This window comes from Malania oleifera, chromosome 10 (assembly GCF_029873635.1).
Source record: "Malania oleifera isolate guangnan ecotype guangnan chromosome 10, ASM2987363v1, whole genome shotgun sequence".
In the NCBI taxonomy this organism is placed as follows: Eukaryota; Viridiplantae; Streptophyta; class Magnoliopsida; order Santalales; family Ximeniaceae; genus Malania; species Malania oleifera.
The window spans coordinates 34130776-34153941 of NC_080426.1; the positions used below are offsets into that span (position 1 = coordinate 34130776).

The 23166-nt window shown below is 34.0% G+C and overlaps 1 protein-coding gene across 4 annotated transcripts in view; it reads left to right on the plus strand.

The window, feature by feature from the left end:
- Nucleotides 1-4946, plus strand: part of LOC131165750 (COP9 signalosome complex subunit 7) — a 37287-nt gene extending 32341 nt beyond the window's left edge. The window contains exons 4-10 of one of the 4 annotated variants that reach the window (XM_058123783.1): nucleotides 456-545; nucleotides 996-1040; nucleotides 1121-1191; nucleotides 2745-2887; nucleotides 3328-3339; nucleotides 3453-3582; nucleotides 4482-4946. In XM_058123783.1, the coding sequence (XP_057979766.1) occupies nucleotides 456-545; nucleotides 996-1040; nucleotides 1121-1191; nucleotides 2745-2887; nucleotides 3328-3339; nucleotides 3453-3582; nucleotides 4482-4503 (513 nt within the window). In that variant the 3' untranslated portion in view covers nucleotides 4504-4946. The remainder of the gene's footprint in view (nucleotides 1-455; nucleotides 546-995; nucleotides 1041-1120; nucleotides 1192-2744; nucleotides 2888-3327; nucleotides 3340-3452; nucleotides 3583-4481) is intronic. The other 3 variants (XM_058123779.1, XM_058123780.1, XM_058123782.1) reach the window with 3 other exon arrangements.
- The last annotated feature ends 18220 nt before the right edge of the window (nucleotides 4947-23166 follow it).

Here is a 23166-nt window from a genome sequence, read left to right on the forward strand (position 1 = left end):
AATTTTTATTATGTTTACACAAGCGTCAACATTTAGATTGGTAGTATAGGATGGAGATAAAGTAGATTGGTAGAATAGGATTCAAATAAAGTAGATTGGTAGTATAGGAATGAAGTAGTAGGAACTTAAAATTTCATTTAAAAAAAAATTACTACTGAATTCAGTGGCAATATTATTCAATTCAATTTTTTGCACTTTTGTTTGCTTTATTGTCATCCGGGCACATGCACACAAACAAACATTTTTTTATCCATGGAATTTGTCATTTTTTGAAACCATGATATTTCAATTGAAAATTTGCATGTGCTTGTTTATTCTGCTGTTTAATTTTTTTAGTTTATTCCCATACTATCTTCTTGTGTGTCATTGAGGCAGCAATTATTCCATATGATAATTTTCCAGTATGACATTTGCATAATTTATTTTTTCCATATGATTATTGGCTCCTTCCACAGGTACTTCCCTATGATCAACTGATGCAGGAATTGGATGTCATCAACGTACGTCAACTTGAAGATTTTCTCATAAATGAGTGCATGTATGTGGTAGGTATTGTTCAAGCTGGATTACATGGTTCCCAGTTCACCTGTTGCTATTTTTAGTTATGTTTGTATGCTCGGTATTAAATGACTAGAAACAGGTGGTATTATTTGAAATACTGTTTTAAGGAGGATTTAACATTACTCAATTTATGACATTAAAATAAATAATTTCTTTGCTGCTTCTGTTTTTCAATTGTACTCTACTTTTTTAAACATTTGAAATAAGTCAGCCTTGCTTGAGCAAGATCATAGTTTTCTTTTCAAATGAGAGAGAATTTTAACTATAACCCCTTACCTTTTCAATTTGTCATATTCTGCTTCCAATTAACATTTATACAAGTTCTATAACTCGTTCTTGCTTGTTTTGTGTTAGGCCTTGATTCCTGTGTCAGAAAAAATTTTTGTGAACTATGTGACTAATACAATATGTATTTTTGTTCTTCATTTTTGTAGGGAATAGTTAGAGGGAAGCTGGATCAGTTGCGTAGATGCTTTGAGGTTTGAACTTGTTGCTCACTGGTTATGGTATCTGAAAATCTGTATTCTGCTACTAAATATAGTTATTTTTGTCTGTGAAGGTTCAATTTGCAGCAGGGCGGGATCCGAGACCGGGACAACTGGGGAGTATGATTCAGACATTAACAAACTGGTATTGCGTCCGGATCCACTGATATTTAGTTTAGCTTTTCTGTTGATATTTTGAATGCACTTTTCAGTGGCCAAATGACCATCAACATCTACAGCATGCAGCATATGTGTTTGTAATCACAATTGATCAACCACTGTTGTCTCTAGCTTGGGTGTTTGGATAACACACAGTGAACCATCTTGTGACATGCTGCCATCTGTATACTGGTCTTAATACTTTGGCTAATCTTTCCCCAAAGCATATGAAATTGGTGCTCTTAAGGTTTTTCAGATTGCAGAAACTTGATCTTTCTTGCAAGTCTAGGCTTTTATCCGTTCTTTTTTTAATATCTATTTTTCCCTGGGTTGAGTCTGGTGAGATCAGTTTATTTATTTATTTTTGTAGATTATTTTATTTTCTAATTTTTTGTATGTGACATTAATTTTTTTAATTTTATTTTGCATTGCCTGCTAATGCTTTAGCATCAAGCTCAGCCTGTCTATCACATTGACCCAACTCCCTCTACATGCCTGGTTGGACCTGTTAGTTTGTCACGTAAGACGAAGTGCTTATGAGTAGTGGCCTATGATGGTGCTCTGTACTGGCACTGAAAAGATCATGTATTTTTTTGTGTTCATTGGTGGTTTGGTGAACTCAAACCAGAAGGTCACAGGTTCAAGTCATGGAAACAGCCTCTCCAAATTGTGGAGGTAAGGCTGCATAAATCATGCCCTCCACAGACCACTGATATGGCAGGAGAGCTTTGTTCCGAGTGTTGCACTTTTTTAGGTGGTTAGGTGATCCATCCCTGTAGTGTGTTGATTGTTGTGGACTATAATGCCCTGATTCTTGGCTATAGAGGTTTTCTCCTGGGATTTAGTATGGATTAATGGGTGATGTTCTTTGATTTGCTATTGGAGCTTTGCCCTACAGTTGCCATTTGGATTAGATATTTCTAGCGGGGGTGACTTGCACACATCTGATGTCATTTTAACATGAAATTTTGAGATGTTCTTAGATTTCTGTGACATTTTTATGATGGATTTTTTTTCCCGGGTATTATTTACAATGTTTATAGATTGATCGTCAATTCTGAGTTATCCTGTGCAAAATAACTCCAGGATCTTGAATTTGTTCCTTTGCACATCCAGAATTGGACATGTGAGCGTCTCTTGGACATAAAATGTTATTTTACCTTAGTGATGTTAGTTTACGTAAGTGATGCTATGTTTAGTCTGTATCCAGGATTGGACAAGTGAGCGTCTCTTGGAAATAAAATGTTGTTTTACCCTTCATTATCACTTGGGTCCTCCTAGGGAAATAATCGCAAGTGGCCCTTCCAGCATTTTTTCTTATTCCATCCTGCAGGCAGGTGCAAATGAATTGGCCTTTTTTCTTATTCCATTTGAACTATGAGTGAGTCCAGATACAACACTAATGATCAGTGAGAATAAGAATTAGCTTTCTATTCTGCCTCTATATTCTTTTTCAACTTTTCATTCTATTATGATTTTTATGTGATTTTAGTTTGTTATGTTCAATTCTTTATTTAATTTTATTGTATGTTGAAATAGGTTGGCTACATCAGACAATCTGCTTGTCTCAATTCAAGAAAAGATAAAGTGGGCAGATACTATGAGTGAGTTGGACAAGAAGCACCGTAAAGATGTCGAGGACAAGGTGGACGAAGTAAAGAAGTCACTTGCCCTCAAGGTCTGTTGAATCCAGTTTTTATACTTGGCTATCTATTTCTTCCTTTCTCTTGTTATTAAAATTCTTTTAAAACTGAGGTACGTGCAGTTTCTTTGATCGTGTTTAGATTTTTTGTGGAAATGAAAATGTTTGATTTCGTTTCCTTTAGTTTTTTAAAGGTTGTGCTTTTATTGCAAGCAAATGGCATTGTTGGAAGAAAATATTTGAGAAGTTTTAAATAGTTTTGTTTGCAAAATTTTCAAAACAATTTTTCCCTGTGGCATCTGTATGCATGCTGACTAGTGCCCATGCACGTGCATGCACATGTGCCTGGGCATGCAAACACTCACACAAATGAGAAAAAAAAGAGAAGGGGGATTGTGTATTGGGGGTTTGGATAACTCCAAAAATGCGACTCTGCTGTGTCCTTTTGGGCCTGAAATTTGAGACTACTACACATGCAAGCAAGAAGTGAAGTTGATTTGAACTTTGTAATGCTATCATTAAATTCAAATATTCAATTGTTATGATTTTATGCACGTGATACATAACGCATATATATTCAAATACTGGGATATATTGCTCGATGTGTCTTACTTACGTTGTGGCAGAAGTTACACACTGTAAGCAGGCCGACATTGACTTCCGAGGGCATGAGGAGATCTACTCTGAACCTGGTGGAGTAATGGACTATGAGGAAGACCGAAGCCGGCCCAAGAGGTATCACTGCACTGCTCTTTTAAAATGTGATTTGAATTGTGATGCAATTTCTCTTTACTGCCTTTTTGGGCACTATGCTCATCCACCTTGTCATGTTTGAGGCACTGTTAATGCTTTCTAGTGTAAAAATTATGGAATATAATGCTATGCATGTATTGGTGAATGTAGACTCCAAAAATGATTGTTGTTGCAGTGCATTTTTGTTTTCTTGGGAACCCCATAGTTATCAGTTAAGGTGCTCTGGTTAAATAAGGGCAAAAGACACCGACCTGCAGCAGAAAGACTCAAATCTCTTTTGAAGTTTCAAAAATCTCATGGACCTTCCTTGAGGTTCCACAAAAAGACACAAACCTTCCCTGAGTTTAAAAAATCGCACACATTTTTTCTGACATTTGGTTTTTGGGGCATTTATGTACCTTCTGTGCTCGTCTTTTTGTCAAATATGAGGGAAGGTTCGCATCTTTTTAGCAAACCTCCAGAGAGGTCCGTTGGATTTTTCAGATCTTAGGAAGGATGTCTTTTTGGCCAAATCTCATAGAGGCTTTTGAGGTTTTTGAAACCTGGTCTGCATTTTATCGCATAACTCTTATGCTGCGTTTGGGAGCATGGGTTTCGGGTTTTGGATTTGGATTTGAATAGATTTGGACAAAATTCAATATGATTTTGTATGACGCTTTCTAAATCCACAAATTCAAATCTTGAATCCATTCAAATCCAAGGCCTCTTTTAAATATAGGGTTTAGTATCTTTTATTTTTTTGAAAAACTCAGCAGCGTAAGCATGGCAAGAAAACTAATTTTTGTTGAGGAAAGACGAAACTAAATAGTTCTCCCTGGAAACATGTACATCCCTTTAGGGTGCCCCCTGTTCTGCTGTTTGATTATGCCTGTAAAATGCAGGAGGCGGCATCCATTATCTTGAAGATAAATCAGAGTCAGATTTCCTTGGACAGGTTTTCAGGCAATTTGCCAGTTTTCAGCTCGTGGCATTCAGACTGCACATGATTTCTGCTTTTGGAGACTCGATGTCGAAATTGTCAGAGTTGCTTTAGACTGCATATTTGACAAATTGTTAGCTTGTACTGAACCCTGTTATTAGTCCTAAGAGTTGGTGAAAAGGTTGTCGGCATCGGGTGGTGCGGCTGAAAAAATTTTACAGGAACACAGCAAAATTGTAATCTAAATTACTGTGCTTCATGATGTTGCAATGTTGCACTTGATGCTACATTTGGGAGCAACTATTTATTATTTGTTTAGATGCTTCCCTCTTCATTTGTTGTCATCTTTCCCCCATCTTCCTTGGGACCAATTACTTATTTGTTTTTGTAGATTTCTCTTCTTAGAAGCACTAACAGAACTTGTTTCTATTGTCTTGGTTGAGCCGTGGATGTGCTGCCCTTTCACCATTTATTTACATGGTGAAATGTATCTTTTCAAATTATTATGATTATTTTATGCTTTTTTGTACTTGAGGATTTTGTTTGATAAATAAGAGGAAAGGAAAAGTAAATAATGATTTAACTTATTTTCTATTGTGTTCTCTTTTGGACAAAAGACAACCTTTCCTGAGGTTTGACAAGCGGTTTTGAAAATTTTAGGAATATGTTATGAGGTTTTAAGAATTTTAGGAATCGAGGTTCGCCAAAGTGACTTGTTTTTTAAAAATTTTTTATTTTTATTTTACAAAATAAGTCTTTGCTGTCGAGGTTTACATATATATATATATTTCTTTTTTTTTTTGTCGTGTGTTAAATTTTACTAAAAATTTGTGATATTTTTAAAATTTTAGGAAAAGTTAATGGAATTTTTGAAATCTGAGAGATCTTTGTCGTGCCTTCCAATGCCAAATATCAGGGAAAGTGTCTTTTGTCCCTCCCTTTCTAACGCATTAAAAATAAAAAAACTTGTAACAGTATGATTAATAAAGTTAAACAGTTAATGGCATGTAAAATTAAAATTGATTTTATCGAATAACAATATATTTTGCTTTGTTTTCTTTAAGAATGACAAGAAGAGAATTTCTTTTTCATTCTGTTATCAGTGGAATTGGACAATCCATTAATCCAATTTGAGGAAGAAACGAATTTTTTTTTCCCTTCTCTTTCAGGATTCATTTGAAAAAACATCTTGTGAGATGAGGAAACAGGACGGAAAAGAAGGAAGATTTTCCAGAGATGTGGAAGTTCTGTGTCATAAAAAACATGTGCAATATATTTGGTTGGGGATAATATTTTCTAGAGCATGGTACTGTATTTACAGTGTTTTTTTTTTTTAATTGTAAAAGAGAAATTAATGAAGAGCATTTTGAAATTATAATTTTACTTTTACAAAAAATAACTCTCTTTTACTTGACGCACGAATATTTTTTGTAAAGCAAACTCAGGAGTATCGTCTTTTACGATTCATAAGATGGTTTCAACGTAAAAGATGATTGTTATTTACATTAGATGATGGGTGGATTTGCAGAGTGAGGGTGCTGAGTTGATTCAAAGTCGCTTGTGTAATTTTGCACATCAGGGCCTTCAGCATTTATCATTTGTTTCTACTCAGCCAGCTCGTTCGGCCTCCACAGTTGTAAAGTGCTAGCATTTTCATGTCTTTAGGTGTTAAAGTCTTTGAAAATATGTTGGAGTGAGATACGAGTGTAGTAAAAATTGTATTGAGAACATAATAATTATGACAGACGTTATTCATGTAAATACTTGTCTTATTTCATTCAATATAAAATAGAATAAGAATAACCTTACGGTATGAATTTCGAACCTTAAACTTGAATTTTGTTAATTTGGATAAATTTCAATATAATTTTATATTACATTTCATTCAAATCCAATATAACTCTAGATCCAAGTTCTTTCCAAACAAAAGGTAAGCGTTTTTGAGTAAAATTTAAAAATAGTCATTGAGTTTGAGTTACATAGAGAGAGAGAGAGAGTGGTAAAAAAAATATAAAAAATCACTAGTTAAATCTCAAGAGTCGGAAAATTGGAAAAAAAAAAAATGAAGGGAAAAAAATATGGGGACTTTACCTCGTTATTCTTATAGGCTTTTCACGATGATTAGTTTATTCAATTAGTTTTCTTATTAAGTCCCATCGTTAATTGTTACCAGATATCTTTCTTTATTGAATACATCGGAATAAAATGAAGAATAATTTACTAAAAATTTATTTAATTCAATTACATTTCAGTCCTGCATACCAATCAAACATCAAGTAAGTAATTATCTCATAAATGTGGCCTTCGTGGGCATGGAGTGGTGGAAAGACATCAGCACGTAAGAAGGAATATCGAATGTTTAATTCCAGGTAGATACATTCACGGAGCCAGCGGTACCTATGGATGGTGAGAATTTACTCTGTGAGCTAGCGGGGACCGTGGATGGTAAGAGTTTGCTCTGTAAGCCAGCGGAAACTGTGGATGGTGAGAGTTTTCTGTGAGTTAGTGGGGACCGTGGATGGTAATGGAGATGTGTCCCGGGGGTCGGATTGACCGAACGTCCAACTGATGCACGGAAGCCGTGTCCCATTTCAGACTTTACTTGATCAACAAGACCTAGGGGGAGGACGCTGATCCGTAAGTTTGGTGCCGCACCAGAGAGTCCGAAGGACTTGTTGGTGGTTGGAGTTCCTATGTAATAAAAAAAAAAAAACGTAAATATCTCATAAATGAATTTTGATTTTAACAATTAGTTTCAAACAAAACCATATAAATCATCCAAGTTTGACATTAAAAACTTCCATTCACTTCTTCTGCTCAAAATCTCCCCCTACCCAATTCCAATTTGGCTTTTTATAAACCATCTCTTGAGGACAAGCAATAGGGGCAAAAACATTTATGAAACGTTCAATAATGAAGTGATTTTCATACATTCAGATTTGTTATGCTGGCTTGTAAAGGAAGTGTGAATGTCAAGAGCCAATTATTCATTCTAATGAATGATATATTGCAATATGCCCAATATGAACACATATTTGCCCAATTCTAGAAACCCCAGATTTTATTATTATTAATTGAGATCAATGCTTTTACTTGTTATTTTTTTTCCTCGTATTTCATTGTATGAGGGAGCATCGATTCGACATTTATCTCCTGTAGTCCTTAGAAACACAGATTTATTTTGGAGCCTGAATTTAAATTTATACCAATTTGAAAGAAATTAAGGTAGTGTTTCAGAGTATGCATTTTGAATCATTGATTTGGATTTGGATGGATTTGAAAAAATTTAATACAACTTTATATTATATCTTACTCAAACCCAATACAACTGCAAATCCAAAATCTCTTCAAATATAATGTAAATAAAATTTTATATCATTATTAGTTTGTCGAATAATTTCTCCCTAATAAAAAGGGTTATAACCCGTCAAAGACCCTAATAATAAGAGTGAAATATGTAAGCATTCTAAATTTCTCTAAATTAAATATTCCTAACATCTAATTTTATTGAATTAGACATAACCAAATCATTGTTTCGACAATAATCATGTTTTACATGCCCCTAATATTTGTGCACTATATCAAAGAGACTGTGTTTGCATTGACCTACTTGAATTTTTCTGACATCTATGAATTCCACGTTTGTTTAATTTATATTCAAATTAATAATTTTTTATTAAGAAATTTAGGATAAAACTCTCTTGGATTCTTCAAGGTCTAAACTATTAAAATGCCATTTTTGTTTTTGATGTGGGCATTGCTCCTTTGTCGCTAATAATTAAATCTATTTTTGAAGCTGCTAACATATGACTCCCTTCGTACTTCACAAAAAGCAATAAAGCAATGATTTAGTGTTTGGATGACATGCAACACTGCCTCCCTAGCTAGGGTTCATTCTTAGATCCAATTTAATAAAATAATAATCCATACTATATACAACATTTAGTTCTTCTTGAGATATAATTTTTTAAACCCTTTTTCTTTTAATTGTTTGAATTTACAGCTGACTTTGGATGACCTAATTAATTATATCAACTTTTAATAGTATTCAGACATGTGTAATTGATATTTTAAATTACTTTTATTTTCTCAATTTAATAAAAACCCTAGATATAGGTCTGCCATAATAAACACGATAATAAAACAATTCTCGTTTTAAGAAACGAGATACTTTTTGGAGTTCAAAACTTTTTAATTAGAAAGGAACCTCAATTATTTAAATGAGGTTTGCTAAAAAATATTACAATCCAAATTTGACAATTAAAACTTATACTTCTCTTTGACTTAAATTGATGATATAAAGTATGAACAAATATGTACCTGATGAGAACCGTGTTGTTAAAATTTGAAAAAAAATATTAAGATTACGTGAAATAAATAAATTAAATTCACATGTAAGAGTGATGAATCTCCTCATATTATTTTGAAATTTGTCAAGACACATTTCCGACTTCTAAATTGTATTCACATATATATTTAATATTTGCATAAATTTTTTTATTGCAGATCGACATGTGGCTTTCATGGTTATTTTTTTAACCTCACTTTTGGTCCCTATATAGGATAAACTAGAAACCCTAACCTAGATCTTAATTTGGACTACCCAATTCAAACCCTTGTCATCGGAACTTTCCTAATACTTTAATCGCAATTCAAAAAAAAAAAGAAAGAAAGAATTTGGTTTTTGGGTTAGACAAAAATGAATTATTTAAAAATTATATTAAAATTTTATATGCATGTTGGACAAACTTGGTTAGCTTATCAATTGGTCAACTCTATAGTCATTGGTAGACCGCGTCTCAATGAGTACTAGGTAAACACCAACATACTTTAAATAAATGATTAGATTCTAAAGTCTAAAATTTAAAACTATGAATGATTTAGTTATGTCTTAATATGATATTTTATATATTCTAATATTATTTTCTTCCATTCGTTTGCAGTTTGAACAAACATATTGCCGTATCCAAAATGGTCAAGTTGTTAGTAATAACTAGTAAAATAAAATGTCACCTTACTTTAAACTAATGTCTAATACATGGTTAGACTTCAAAATCTTAATTTAAAAACTTACGCTCCAATAATTTATATAATCTAACATTTTACCTTTTCTTTATCTATGTTATGACACTTGTATTGAATATCCAATTATTTGGACTAATTATTATTTGGTATTATTTTTATTTATTTTGTTTTTTTTTCTTTTTTGTATAATGAAAAAAATGGATTATTACAACATGCTTGTTTTTTTTTTTTTTCTCTATCTCAAGAGGAAGTGGATCACGTGGATAATTTTAAACTGACTGAAGGTAGGGATCAAGGTTTGCAACAGGAGGAATTGGCTTGAGGTTATTTGTTTGAGAGGGAAGAAGGTGAAATATTAGTTTTAAAGGGTAAAGAAAAAATGTATGAGTCTGATACAGGGCAGAGATGAATTTCCGTAAAAAATTCGGTGAGGAAATTTTAGAGGGTTCTCATCCAACCGCATAAATTAATTTATGACGGATACAATTCTTTTCTGGAATATTAGGGGGTTGGGCAGGTCTAGAGGCAGGTTAAAGAAACTAATTAAAAAATTTAATGTTGGGTTGTTTATTATTTCAGAACTGTTCGCGGCTGAGGAGCAGATGGTAATGCTGGGTAATTTTTTGAATTATCACCATTTTATATCTAATGAAAATCAGGGCGGTAAATTGTAGCTATTTTGGAAGGATGTAAATGTCTTTGAGGTGATTTCAATCACGACTCAGAAGATTTCTGGGTGGTTTTTTAAGGATGGATAAAGAATTTTGGTGAGTTTTGTCTATGCCAAATGTTCTTATGTTGAAAGAAGAGAGTTATGGCGGCAACTGGAGGAGTGCTAATCAGATTTTCCTTGGTTGGTCATGGGTGATTTTAATGTGATTCGAACGGATACCGAAAGAATTGGTCAAAATCCAAGACCACTGTTACCTATGATGAAGTTTAATGTCTGCTTACATCATTGTGGTCTCTTTGATTTATCAAACACGCTCACGAATGTCGTGGTGCAATGGCCATGAAGGGGTGGCTTGTAGTTAGGTTAAACTTGATCGTGTTCTTATTAATAATGGTTTTTCCAACCTATATGGTTCGGCTCAATTCAAATATCTGAGTCAAAAATCATCAGATCATAGCCCTATGAGGGTGTATACAAATACGTCTTTCTTCTGGTATGGACCTACCCTATTTCAGTTCTTGAATATGTGGAGCTCGCATGATATGTTTTTGTCGTACGTTAAAGATGCCTAGATCAGGAATGACTCGGCCTTGGGTCTTTTGAAACTTGCTATTCGCCTTAAGAGAACTAAAGTTGCATTACGTGTATGGAATAAAAATATCTTTAGGAGAGTGGAAGAAAATCTAAAAGCTCTTGAGGAAATGATGGAATATCTAGAAAATCAACTACAAACAGGTTTTTCTGAGGACATCGAAGCTGATTACTAAGTTGGAGATTTAGGTGTGGGAGAAGAGGGAAGCATCTCGCTTAGGACAAATTGCGAAAAAAAAAATGGTTGGCTGAGGGGGATCAAAACTCTAAATTCTTTCATTCAGTTATCAATCAAAAGCGGAATAAGAGTCATATAGACCGTATGGTTCTGAACAATGGGAGGATATTGGAGGGTGCAGAAGCAATTCATAATGAGACAACTGTTTTTTTACAGAATTTTCTTTCAGAGTCTTCAGCTATTGAACCATGCGATCTCTTCAAGTTAATTCAAAGACAAATTTTAGATGTTGATTATAACTTCCTTTGCGCCAAACCGACAAAAGAAGAAGTTAAAAGAGCGGTGTTCTCTATTCCCAAAGAAAGCAGTCCGGGACCGGATGAATTTGGCTATGAATTTTATAAATCTTACTGGGACATTGTAAAAAAAGATCTCTTGGATGCGGCAATGGATTTTTTTCAAGGCACTACTCTTTCCAAGTTTTTTTCCTTTTCATTTATTATTTAAATTACGAAGGTGGATAATCCTTCTAACTTTGATAAATTCCGGCCTATTAGTTTATGCTCTATGGCTTATAAAGTTCTTTCCAAGATTATTGTTTTTAGATTAACCGAGGTTATTGATAAGTTGCTCTCACATGAACAAGGCGCTTTTATTCCTGGGCGAAGTATTTTTGAAAATATTACACTGGATCAAGAAATGGTTCAGTCTTTGTACAAAAAAATAGCTGGCGGCAAAGTTATGATAAAACTCGATATGGCTAAGGCTTATGACAGAGTGAATTGGAATTTTCTTCTGAAGGTTCTTAAGGCTTTTGGTTTCTCTAAGAGGTTTTGCAAGCTCATAAAAAATTGTGTGGAATCCCTATAGTTTTCTATTTTGATGAACGGAACATTTAAAGGGTTTTTTCAATCTACGAGAGGCTTGTGGCAAGGGGATCCACTCTCTCCTTATTTATTCATCATAATGGATGAGGTTTTGATAAGGTTGCTTAGAAAAAACTATGAGACTGTCGGATTGGTAAATTTAATCATCCGATTGGGACCCCATTGGTTTCGCATTTGTTATATGCGGATGATATTCTTATTTTTGCGAATGGTGGGAAGAGGTCTATTAGAAATTTAGTTTACGCTCTGGAAAGGTATGAGAAGTGGTCGGGTAAAAAAATCAATAAGACTAAGTCAGCGTTATTCCTTTCAAAATACATCACTCCCGCTCGGAAGCGTGGTTTATTGAGAATCACGAGTTTCATGGAAGGTAAATTCCCAGTTACATATTTGGGTGCGCCTTTGGTGTCTGAAAAATTGTCTTCCAGGACATTGGAACCTCTTATGGAGAAGATTAGAAAGAAAATTGTAGGGTGAAAATCTAAGTTGCTCTCGCAAGGTGGAAGATTGATTTTATTAAGACATGTGTTGTCTAGCATGCCTATTCATTTGATGTCTGTTATTAAGGTTTCGCAAGTCACATATTCTCACATTAACTCTCTTCTTTCTAATTTTTTATGGGGAGACGTGAAAGATAAAAGGAAGATTCATTGGTGCTCTTGGGGGAAAAATTGTAAACCTATCTCAGAAGGGGGTCTGGGCCTGAGAGATTTTAAGGAAGTTCAGAAATCTCTTCTCATGAAATTTGCCTTTTGATTGCGCACTTTTAACAATCTGTGAGCAGGTTTTTTCAGGGCTAAATATTACATAAATGATCATTTATTAATAAGGAAGGGGAGACCAAATGATTCTCGGTTTTGGAAATCAATTGTGACCACCATTCCAGAAGTTATGGATAATGTTAAAATTTTGGTGAGAGGTGGGAACTCTTCTTTTTGGTTCGACAGGTGACTGTCATCAGGCCCATTATTTGTAAGCACTAAGGATATTTTGAATAAGAAACTGTGTATTAAGGATTGCTGGCTAAATAAGAATTGGAACTCTGATTTAGTACGAGAATTGGTTGGTGTTGATAAAACAAAGGAAATTTTGCATCAGGTGCCGACAGGTAAAAGTGGGCAGGATATTTTTATTTGGAAGCCTGCCCTGGACGGTAATTTTTCTACAAAAAAGGCTTGGGTGGCAATGAGGAGCAGAAATGATAATTTTTTGTGGAATGACTGGTTTTGGCATTCTTTATTGTCCTTGGCATTCTTTATTGCCCAAAAGAATCTCAATGTATTTATGGAGAGCTTGGTTTAGATGCTTGACTGTAGATGATAGAATTCAGACCAAAGGAATATCGATGGCTTCGACTTGTGATTGCTGCGTTCAAAGAAGTTAGGAAAATATTGATTATATTCTTTCTTTAGGTGAGGTGGCTTCAGAGGTTTGGCGTCGGGCTAGTGTGGCGTTAGGGATTCCTTTCCAACGATCTCTTCCCTGGAAAAATAAAATGGCAAATTTGTTCCACTATGCTCAAAAATAGTCTATTAAAGGTATTTTAATCGGGCTAATTCCATGTTTAATTACGTGGTGCCTCTGGAATCGAAGATGTAAAGCGAGAATGGAAGGAATTTATCAAAGTGCAGATCAGATGTGGAGAAGTGTTCGATTTTGGATTAGTTTTATTGCTGAGAGCACCAATTCTTTTCAAAAATTGAAGAAGTCGGACATTAAGATTTTGAATGAGTTTCAAATTAAGCATTAGGAAGTTTGCGACAGGCCTGGAGAAATTATTTCGTGGGTTAAACCTCTAGTAGGGTGGATGAAAATTAATTGTGATGGGAGTTGTAGGGCCAATCTGGGTACTTCAGGAGGTGAAAGAATTATTCGGGATTGCCATGACATGGTAAAAGTGGCTTTTTCAAGTTATTTTGGCAATGGTACGAATAATAGTGCGGAATTAAAAGCAATTAGGGAAGGAATTCGTTTGTGCAAACGTTTACATTATGTTAATGTGATTATTGAAAGTGACTCGTGAATTGTAGTTGATTGGTTTCGGAAAGGTAGATGTACTTTGTGATATCTTTGGGAATTTTGTGAGGAGCTCGTGTAAGAGTTAGAAGGAGTGAATGTCATGGTGATGTATCAATATAGGGAAGACAATAGTGCGGCTGATTTTCTATCTAAAGAAGGAGAAATGGGAAACAATGTAATCTACGAAAAACAACACCTTCTACCACGTTATCTGAAAGGTTTCTTTCGGATGGATAGGTGGGGTCTCATTTCCGTTCGTCGTTAGTTCAACTCTTTTCGTTTGGTGTATTTCGTTTTGATTTTGGTTGTTTTTAGGTTTTTATCTCCTTTGTTAGTTATGTTTAGTTTTATTTGTCATAGTTTAGTTGGGTTGTTTTAACTTGTAACCACGGTATTCTTTCGTCAAAAGCGAGGGTATATTAAAAAATAAATGGAGGTGTCGTCCTCTTTTACTTAAAAAAAAAAAAAAGAAAAAAAAGAAAAAAAAAGTTGGTAACGTGCTATCATAACAAATTTTAATATTTAGTATTAACTTTCACGATTTAAATATTCATTTTATACATTATTTTTAATTAAAATAAAACAAATTGACAATGTTAATGTAAAATAAAATAAAACAATATATCCATAAAATTTCTATAACTTCGAAAAAATTAATAAATTTTATTGAAAAATATTTTTACTATTTTTCAATTGTCATGTACAATATGTTTGTTCTCATTGAGTTAAACTTTTAATTTTGAAATACATGATTAATTAAAATAATAATTATTTTTATATAAAATAATTTTAAATTGCTATATTTTATTATTTTTATTAAATTTTTTGTTTGTTATTTTGTTCGAACAAAAAAAAATTAATTTGTTTTAGTTTTGAAAATATTAATAAGTTAATAGTTATTAGCTTTTAATTTTTATTTAGTAAATTTATGAGAATGTGCTTCGTATTTACTTGAGAAGATGAAGGTTTAGTCCCTATTAAAAAAATATTACACAATATATATTTGTTGTGGTTGTTTATATATATATATATATATATATATATATATATATATATATATATAATATTTGGTACATTAAAATAGGATCAGTTGAGAATATTATGAAAGCCATTAATTTCACTACTTGAATAATTATTTAGTTCCGGTCTAATATCCCATAATATCTCTCAGGACAAATGTTCCATATTTGATTGGATCGACATTTCAAATATCCAACTTGTCTAATATAAGAATTAACATTGTGTCCTATTTATAAACTTGACTCTAAAAATGAGCAGTTCGGAAGTTATCCCAAGTACAAGAGTTCTGAAGTATAATATTTAACCCAAAGGGTAGATCGTTTTTTCAGGGAATGCAGTTTAATTCCAAAATTTAGTGTAATTCTAAAGAAAATAAGAAACAAAAAGGGTTATTGAATATAGTTCAGATTTGGGTTTTTTGAGATATTTGAGATTTTTGTGATGAAATTAAAACATAAAATAAGAATCTAATACGCGTAGAATTACAAGAAACGAATGACGGTAATTAAGTCATATTTAAACAATAAATACATCCTACATATGAAATTCCGGACAAAAGCCTAAAGATTGAAACTTTATTAATTAATTAAAACATTCAACCTTAAAATTAAACATCAACTAAACAATTGAACTTAACCCACGAAAACAAAAATTAAACTCAACCTAACAATAGTTTCACCAAAATCAAAATATACTCTTTAACAACTTAAGTAATAAACTAGAACACAATAATAACTAAGACAATTGGAACCCAACAATTATTTAATTCTCTAGAAAGATTAAAAAAAAAAAACCACACTTGAATAACCAAACTTAAATAAAACAAGTATTTAAATTTTAACACTGAAACCTTAAATAAAAATGAAATTAAAATCAATAATATAAATAACTTATGCAAAATCTTAAATTAAAAATAACTAAACTCAAATCCAAGTAAAGTTCCAACAAGGTATATTAAAATAAATTAAAACAACTAAATAAAAATAAGAGAGAGAGATGGGAGTGTTAAGGTAAAGGGGAGGAATCTAGCTAACACAAATCACCAACACATAGAACACATTAAACACAAAGAAAATTACGTGGTTCGGCCAAACTCGACCTACATCCATGGGAGAGAGGGAGTCACACTATATGATCAATAAGGAAAAATACAGTGGAGGAGGAGAACACACTTTCACTCAACTCTAGCTCAAACCACTCGGCCTCACGCACACAACACACATCAATCTCTATTCTTCTCTGCTGTATATTTTCTTTTGCACACCCACATTGCTTTAGAAAGCATTGCACATATAAATATATGAGAGAGATGAGCATTGAGATGGAGCAGCATTGAAAATGGAATGCATGCTCAAGGCTGTGCATGCTGCACGAGTTGTGCCTTTCCAAGCAACAATAAATGCACCCACATAGGTGGGTCAACAAAACATCCCCTCCAAACATGTGGAGGCAACCAAGTGTCCGCTACTCTGATGCTGCATCACTGTGACCTCGCCCTAGACCCAAGGTGTCAACACCCCCTCGCGAGAGTGCCTGCACTCCCTTCTGAGGTGCTCATGCAGGGATCATCTTCTGGATGGTTTCAATAGATCTAGAAGACCCATTGAATCTGAGCATAACTCCAATTTCTCTCTAGTCATTGTCTTTGTCAACATATCTGCTGGGTTTTGACTGTTAAGGATCTTCTCAACGGCTAATATCCCTTCATTGAGAAGAGATCCGATGAAGTGATAGCGGAGTCCAATGTGCTTGGTCTTTGAGTGGAATTCTGAAATCTTCGCTAAGTGTATAGCACTCTGATTGTCATTATACAAAACACTCTTCACCTGCTTGAAACCCAACTTTGTCAACAAACCCTGTAACCATATCATCTCCTTGCTTGCTTCTATCATGGCTACATACTCTGCCTCTGTAGTGGATAGATCAACGATTTTTTGTATCTGTGATACCCAATTAACGGAAGTAGCACCTACTGTAAAAACATATCCAGTAGTGCTTCTTCTGTGATCTATCTTGCCAGTAAAGTCTGCATCTACGTATCCCTGCAATGTCATATCACTTTTACCAAAGCATAAAAATTTGTTAATTGTACCTCGGAGATATCGAAAAATCCATTTTACCGTTTCATAGGGAATTTTTCCTAGATTCGACATAAATCTGCTGACGGTTCCCACTGCATGATTGAGATTCGGTCTCGTGCAAACCATGGTGTACATTAAGCTTCTTACAGCTGAAGCATATGAAATTTTGTCCATTTCTTTTTTCTCTTCCTCTAACTCTAGAGACCGAGTCTTTGATAACTTGAAATGACCAGCTAATGGTGTGCTAACTGCCTTACCATCACTCATGTTGAACCTTTTGAGAATCCGCTTGATGTACTTGGCTTGAGACAACTGCAAGGTTCCTTTCTTTCCGTCCTTAGTGATTCTCATCCCAAGCATCTGCTTTGCTGGACCCAAGTATTTCATTTCAAATTTAGTGGACAATTGCCTTTTCAATTTTATGATCTCGTCCATGTCTGATCTTGTAATAAGCATATCATTAACATAAAGCAAAAGAATTATGTAACTTGATTTATATCTCTTGAAATAGCAACAATGATTAGCGTTGCATTTGCAGTAGTCATTCTTTTGCATGAAGCCGTCAAATTTCTTATACCACTGCCTTGGAGCCTATTTCAAACCATACAGACTCTTATTCAACCTGCAAACAAGTTTTTCCTTGCCTTTCTATGCAAAACCTTCAGGTTGGTGCATGTATATCTCCTCATCTAGATCACAATGGAGGAAAACAGTTTTTACATTTAACTGCTCGAGGTGTAAATTCTCTGCTGCAACAATGCTCAAAACTGTCTGAATAGTTATGTGTTTCACAACTGGTGAGAAGATTACTAAGTAGTCAATACCTTCTATTTTTTGGAAACCTATGACCACGAGTCTTGCTTTCTATCTTCTTGAACCATCATGCTATTCTTTTATGCGGTACACCCATTTGTTTTGAAGAGCTTCTTTTCCCTTAGGCAACCTAGCTAGCTCCCAAGTCCTATTGTCGATGAGTGATTTCATCTCATCTTTCATGGCAAGTTCCCACTTGATAGCCTCATCCACCTGACATGCTTCATCATAGCACTTTGGTTCACCTGCATCAGTTAGTAACAAGTAATCCAAATATATCCTATTTGGTACATGCGGTCGGGAAGACCTCCTCAGAGTCGGAGTAAGAGTCGGAGTTGGAGTCCGTGGTGCTTCAGAGCACTCCTCTGTGATAGATTCCTTTGTATGAGAATTATCAATAATCTGTTGTGCTATGTTGTTGTTAGTGTAATCATCCAACTTTACAATATCAAGGTTATATAGTGCAAGATTACTTGATGATGTTGCTTCTTTGAACATAACCTTTTCATTGAAAACAACATCTCGACTTTTGATTATTTTCTTGTTTTGATCATCCCAGATGCTGTAACAAAACTCATCTTCACCATTTCCAAGAAGTGTGCATTTTTGAGATTTTGGATCAAGCTTGCTCCTAACTTGATCACTTATATGTACATAAGCAACGCAACCGAAAACTTTTAAATGTGAAAGTTTTACCTCCTTTTTGCTTCATACCTCCTCTGGTAACTGGAACTGCAATGGTACTGATGGACTTCGGTTGATTAGATAAGCAGCTGTGTTGATTGCTTCTGCCCAAAACTGCTTTGGTAAACCTGCTTGTAATCGCATACTTCTGGCTCTCAGTCAAGGTTTTGTTCATTCGTTCTGCTACGCCATTGTGTTGGGGTGTACCTGGCATGGTTTTTTCAAGTCTGATCCCATGCTCGTAGAAAAACATTTTGAATTTTCTATCTTCATATTCACCACCATTGTCTGATTTCAGCTTTTTGATTTTTAAGCCTGTTTCATTTTCCACCATGACCTTCCATTTCTTGAAAACATAATACACTTCAGACTTATGTCTTAAGAAATAAACCCATACCTTCCTAGAATGGTCGTCAATAAAGGTGACGAAATAGGATTTCCCGCCAATGGATGAAACTGGGTTCGGTCCCCAAACATCGGTGTGCACCAGCTTTAATTTTTATTTATTTGAAGTTCTGCTGAATGTCTGAAAGCTAACTCTTTTTTGTTTGCCGAGGATGCAACTTTCACATTGGTCAATATTAGCAAACTGGAGACCTAGTATCTTTCCCTTTGGGTTCATCATTTTCAAACATTTCTCACTCATGTGACCGAGTCTCTAGTGCCATAAGTTTGAATCTTCATTCTCTGCAGCAACTGAAATTGACATGCAAACATCTGTGGTCATATAAAGAGTACCAATTTTCTTACCGCGCAAGCATGCCATTGCGCCTTGGGAAATTTTCAAACTATCGCCACAAAAGGTTGTAATGTAGCCTTCACTTGCAAACTGTCCAACAGATATTAAATTTTTCTTGAGATCAGGGATATATCTGACATTAGTCAAACTCTAGGTGGTACCTGTCAAATTTATTTTTGCTTCTCATTTTCCTGCAATTTCACAAGGTTTGTCATCACTAAGATAAACATTGCCAAGATTACCGGGTACATACCTGTTAAGCATTTCTTTGTTGCCTGTTGCGTGAAATAAGGCTCTAGAGTCTAATACCCTAGACTCTCCTTTCCTTTCCAAAGAGCATAACAATGCATCTCCTTCTCCTAAAGAAGATGCGACATTTGCTTCGGTCTTATTTTCTGGTTCCTTCTTTTGGGATCAACATTGATTTTTGTTGTGGCCAATCTTTCCACAATTCCAACACTTGATCTTCCTTTTGTTCTAAGTGTTGTTGGAATTTCCTAGAGCTCTTGATTTGGACCATCTGCTTCTTGATCTTCCACGGTTTTGATTTATGCCCTTGGTCCGTTTTTCACCTTGTGTGACCAAGGCACGCCCTTGGAGGTTAACAATTGGCTTTCTTAGGGTGTAATAACCCGAAAAAAAAAATTAATTAAAATTATTAATTAATTAATTGGTTAAACACTATTAAGTTAATATATTAAATAAACAAATAAAAATAAATAATATGAAAAAAAATTATTAATTAATTAATGAAATAATTAAATGTTATTAAATGAAATAAATAAATAAATAGTAAAAAAAAATGGAATAAAGATATATATATATATATATATATATATATAAGCTTAATATATATATATAAAAGTTAAAGTATAAGTTAATGTATATATATATATATATATATATATATATATATATATAAAAGTTAAGTTAACGTAAGTAAGTAAAAAAAAAATAAATAAATAAAAGAAGAAGAAAGAAGCCTGAAGTCCTACGTCTCTTCCTCTCTCTGAACTTTCTTATTCTTTGAGTTCATCTCTCCCGTCTCCGCCTCTTTCTCTCCCCTTATTTCTCAACGAATACTCAACTGATCAGGAAACGGAAGGTGCCGTTGGGTTCCTAGCTCCACTACCGACATTTCTACTGGAACAGATTTGTCTTGGGAACAGCTTAGGCACTGTTTCTAGCGAAAGATAATTTTTCCCCAATTTCTCAATTTTTGGTTAAATTTGCTGTTGAATCGACGATCAGGCACCACCACGGGGTCCTAATCGTCGTTGTCGTCATTTTGACATAAGTAATTTTTCAATTAGGGTTTTCTAAACCCTACTCCAAAGCGAGAGTGGGATTTGAAAAATTTGACAATTTGGTTAAATTTAAGGGTATATTTATTTATTTAGGAATCATGGTCCTAAGAAATATTTAAATAATATTTTATTCAAGAATAATTTATTGGAGTTAGGAATTTTTGATTCAGGGCCTGGGTGAGCGCCACAGGTATTTTTCAGAGTCCCTGTTGGCGTAATTCAAGAAACCAGGTAAGAGGAAGAATATATATTAAATCAGAATTTTTATGAATTTAATAGGAAAATAAATTGTGTTATATGTACGTGTATATGTTTCAATATAGGTAAAATGCCAACTGCTTAAATTATATATATATATATATATATATATTTTTTTTTTTTGAGTTTAGGGCTGTTTATTAGATATGTATATGCGAAAATGAATTGATGAAAATGGGAAATATTTTTAGGAAAGGTAAGAAATGAAAGGTATTTTCAGTATATAAACATTAAATGTTGGTTGACTTATTTTACAGGCAGTGTATGAATTTTATTGCTAAATTGTGTGGCATGAGATTTTGTGCAAATATATGTTAAATGTATGAGATGCAGGCTTAGTAAGTAAAGTAATGAAAATAAACTATGATATGGACAATGTTGTTTGTGTATGTTAAATGCAACCATGTAAATGTAAGACAGCTGAAAGACAGTCATATTAGCAGATCTAGCACACTTCTGTGTAGACTAACTGATGACAGCTAAAAGAAGCTGTGTTAGCAGATCTAGCACGTTTCTACGTAGACTAACTGATGATGGCTAAAGGCCAGCTGTAGTACGAAGTAATGAAATGAAATGAAATGAAATGTTATGCAATGAAATGACAATGAAATGACAAAGGTAAATGATGTAAATGGGAAAGAGTCACTTAAAGTGAAACGAAATGCAAAGTTAAGTTATGAACAGGAATGAATGTGCATGAATGTATAATGATAGAAAAGAATGATGTATTATGATATTAGAAGTATGTATGTATGTAGAACATGTTACGATTGGGCGAGGCGTACCTTTCGCCTGAGGGCTTGCTGAATAAGGCGAGTACACTGGTAGCTACAGATGTGGCAGTAGCCACATAACGTACTAGGGCAGAGGGAACCTACTTGTATGGGCGGGTAGATTTCCCTATCTTTAGGGCCTTTGCCGATAAATTATTGTTGAATGCGTGAGTACGAGATCAATTTAACACTTGAGGGCTTACTGAGTAAGGTGAGTGCCCTGGTATGCTTAAATTGTGACCTTCGGGTTGCTAAATGTATAAGAGCAGAAGGGTGCTACTTGTATGGACGGGTAATCACCCCTATCCTCGGGTAATCTCGTGGGTTAAATATTTGCATGTGTTTGTTTAAGATCAGAAAATGACTTTCAGTATTATGTTAATGATTTGCAAATATTATAAAATGATATGTATAATTTCATGATGGCCACACGCTAAGTTTAATATATTGTTTCTTTCCTTATTGAGATGTGTCTCACCCGAATATGAATTCATTTTTTTTTCACGATTTCACAGGATCGAGCTTTGAGAGCTCGAGATTTTATAACATTTTTGGAAGATATAAGAAAAAGGGTATATTTTTATGTTAATTCTGATATGTATATTTTATGTTTTATGTCTTTATGTTTTAAGTTTTATAAGATATGGATGGTTGTGCAATATACTAGTATTATTAGATAATGTTTTGGAGACATATATATATATATTTGAATATTGGTGAATGATTAAATTATTATGGTTGATAGTTAGAATTAGTAAAGTTTGGTATTATGTTATGTGGAGATTATGGTTATATTTTCCGCTACATATATTATGGATTATGGATTATCAGGGATTTTATCAAGTATAACGCACCGGACTCGGGAATAAGGGTTCAGTGCGTTACAGATCAGGGTGTCAGTATCCTGTAGTGAAGCCATCACTTTTTCCAAATTCAAGGTTTTCTTACCAACAAGCAATACTGTGACAAAACTATCATAAGAAGGTGGTAAAGATGCCAAGGGAAGAAGTGTTTTATCTTCTTCTTCAAATTTTACACCAAGACTCATTAACTGAGTTATGATCTTGTTGTAATCATTTATGTGGTCAATAATATTTACCCCTTCTTCTATTTTTAGCTGATCGAGTTTCTTCTTCAAAAATAGCTTGTTTGTTACAGATTTTGACATGTATCTCTTTTCTAATTTATTCCATAGCTCAACAGGTGATGATTCATCTAAAACAGAATATTTAACTTCATTTGACAAACATAAACGAATAGTACTAACCATTTTCATTTCCATCTTTGCCCAATCATCGTCATTGATATTTTTTGACTTCTTACCGATTAGCGGCTTGATCTAGTCAGACTAAATCAAGATATCTTTGACTGTAATCTGCCATAAACTGAAATTATTCCGACCGTCAAATTTCTCCACGTCGAACTTGGATAAATTGTCATCCATTATAAAACAGTAATTTAGAGGTTGATTTTGAAAAAATCGACTGCCCCAATGCGTCTGGAATGACCAAAATAGTTAGGAATAGGTCTGACCTGATATATGTGGGCCCCATAGATGACGTGGTAGGTGGGCCCTACTAGTGACGTGGCAGATGGGCC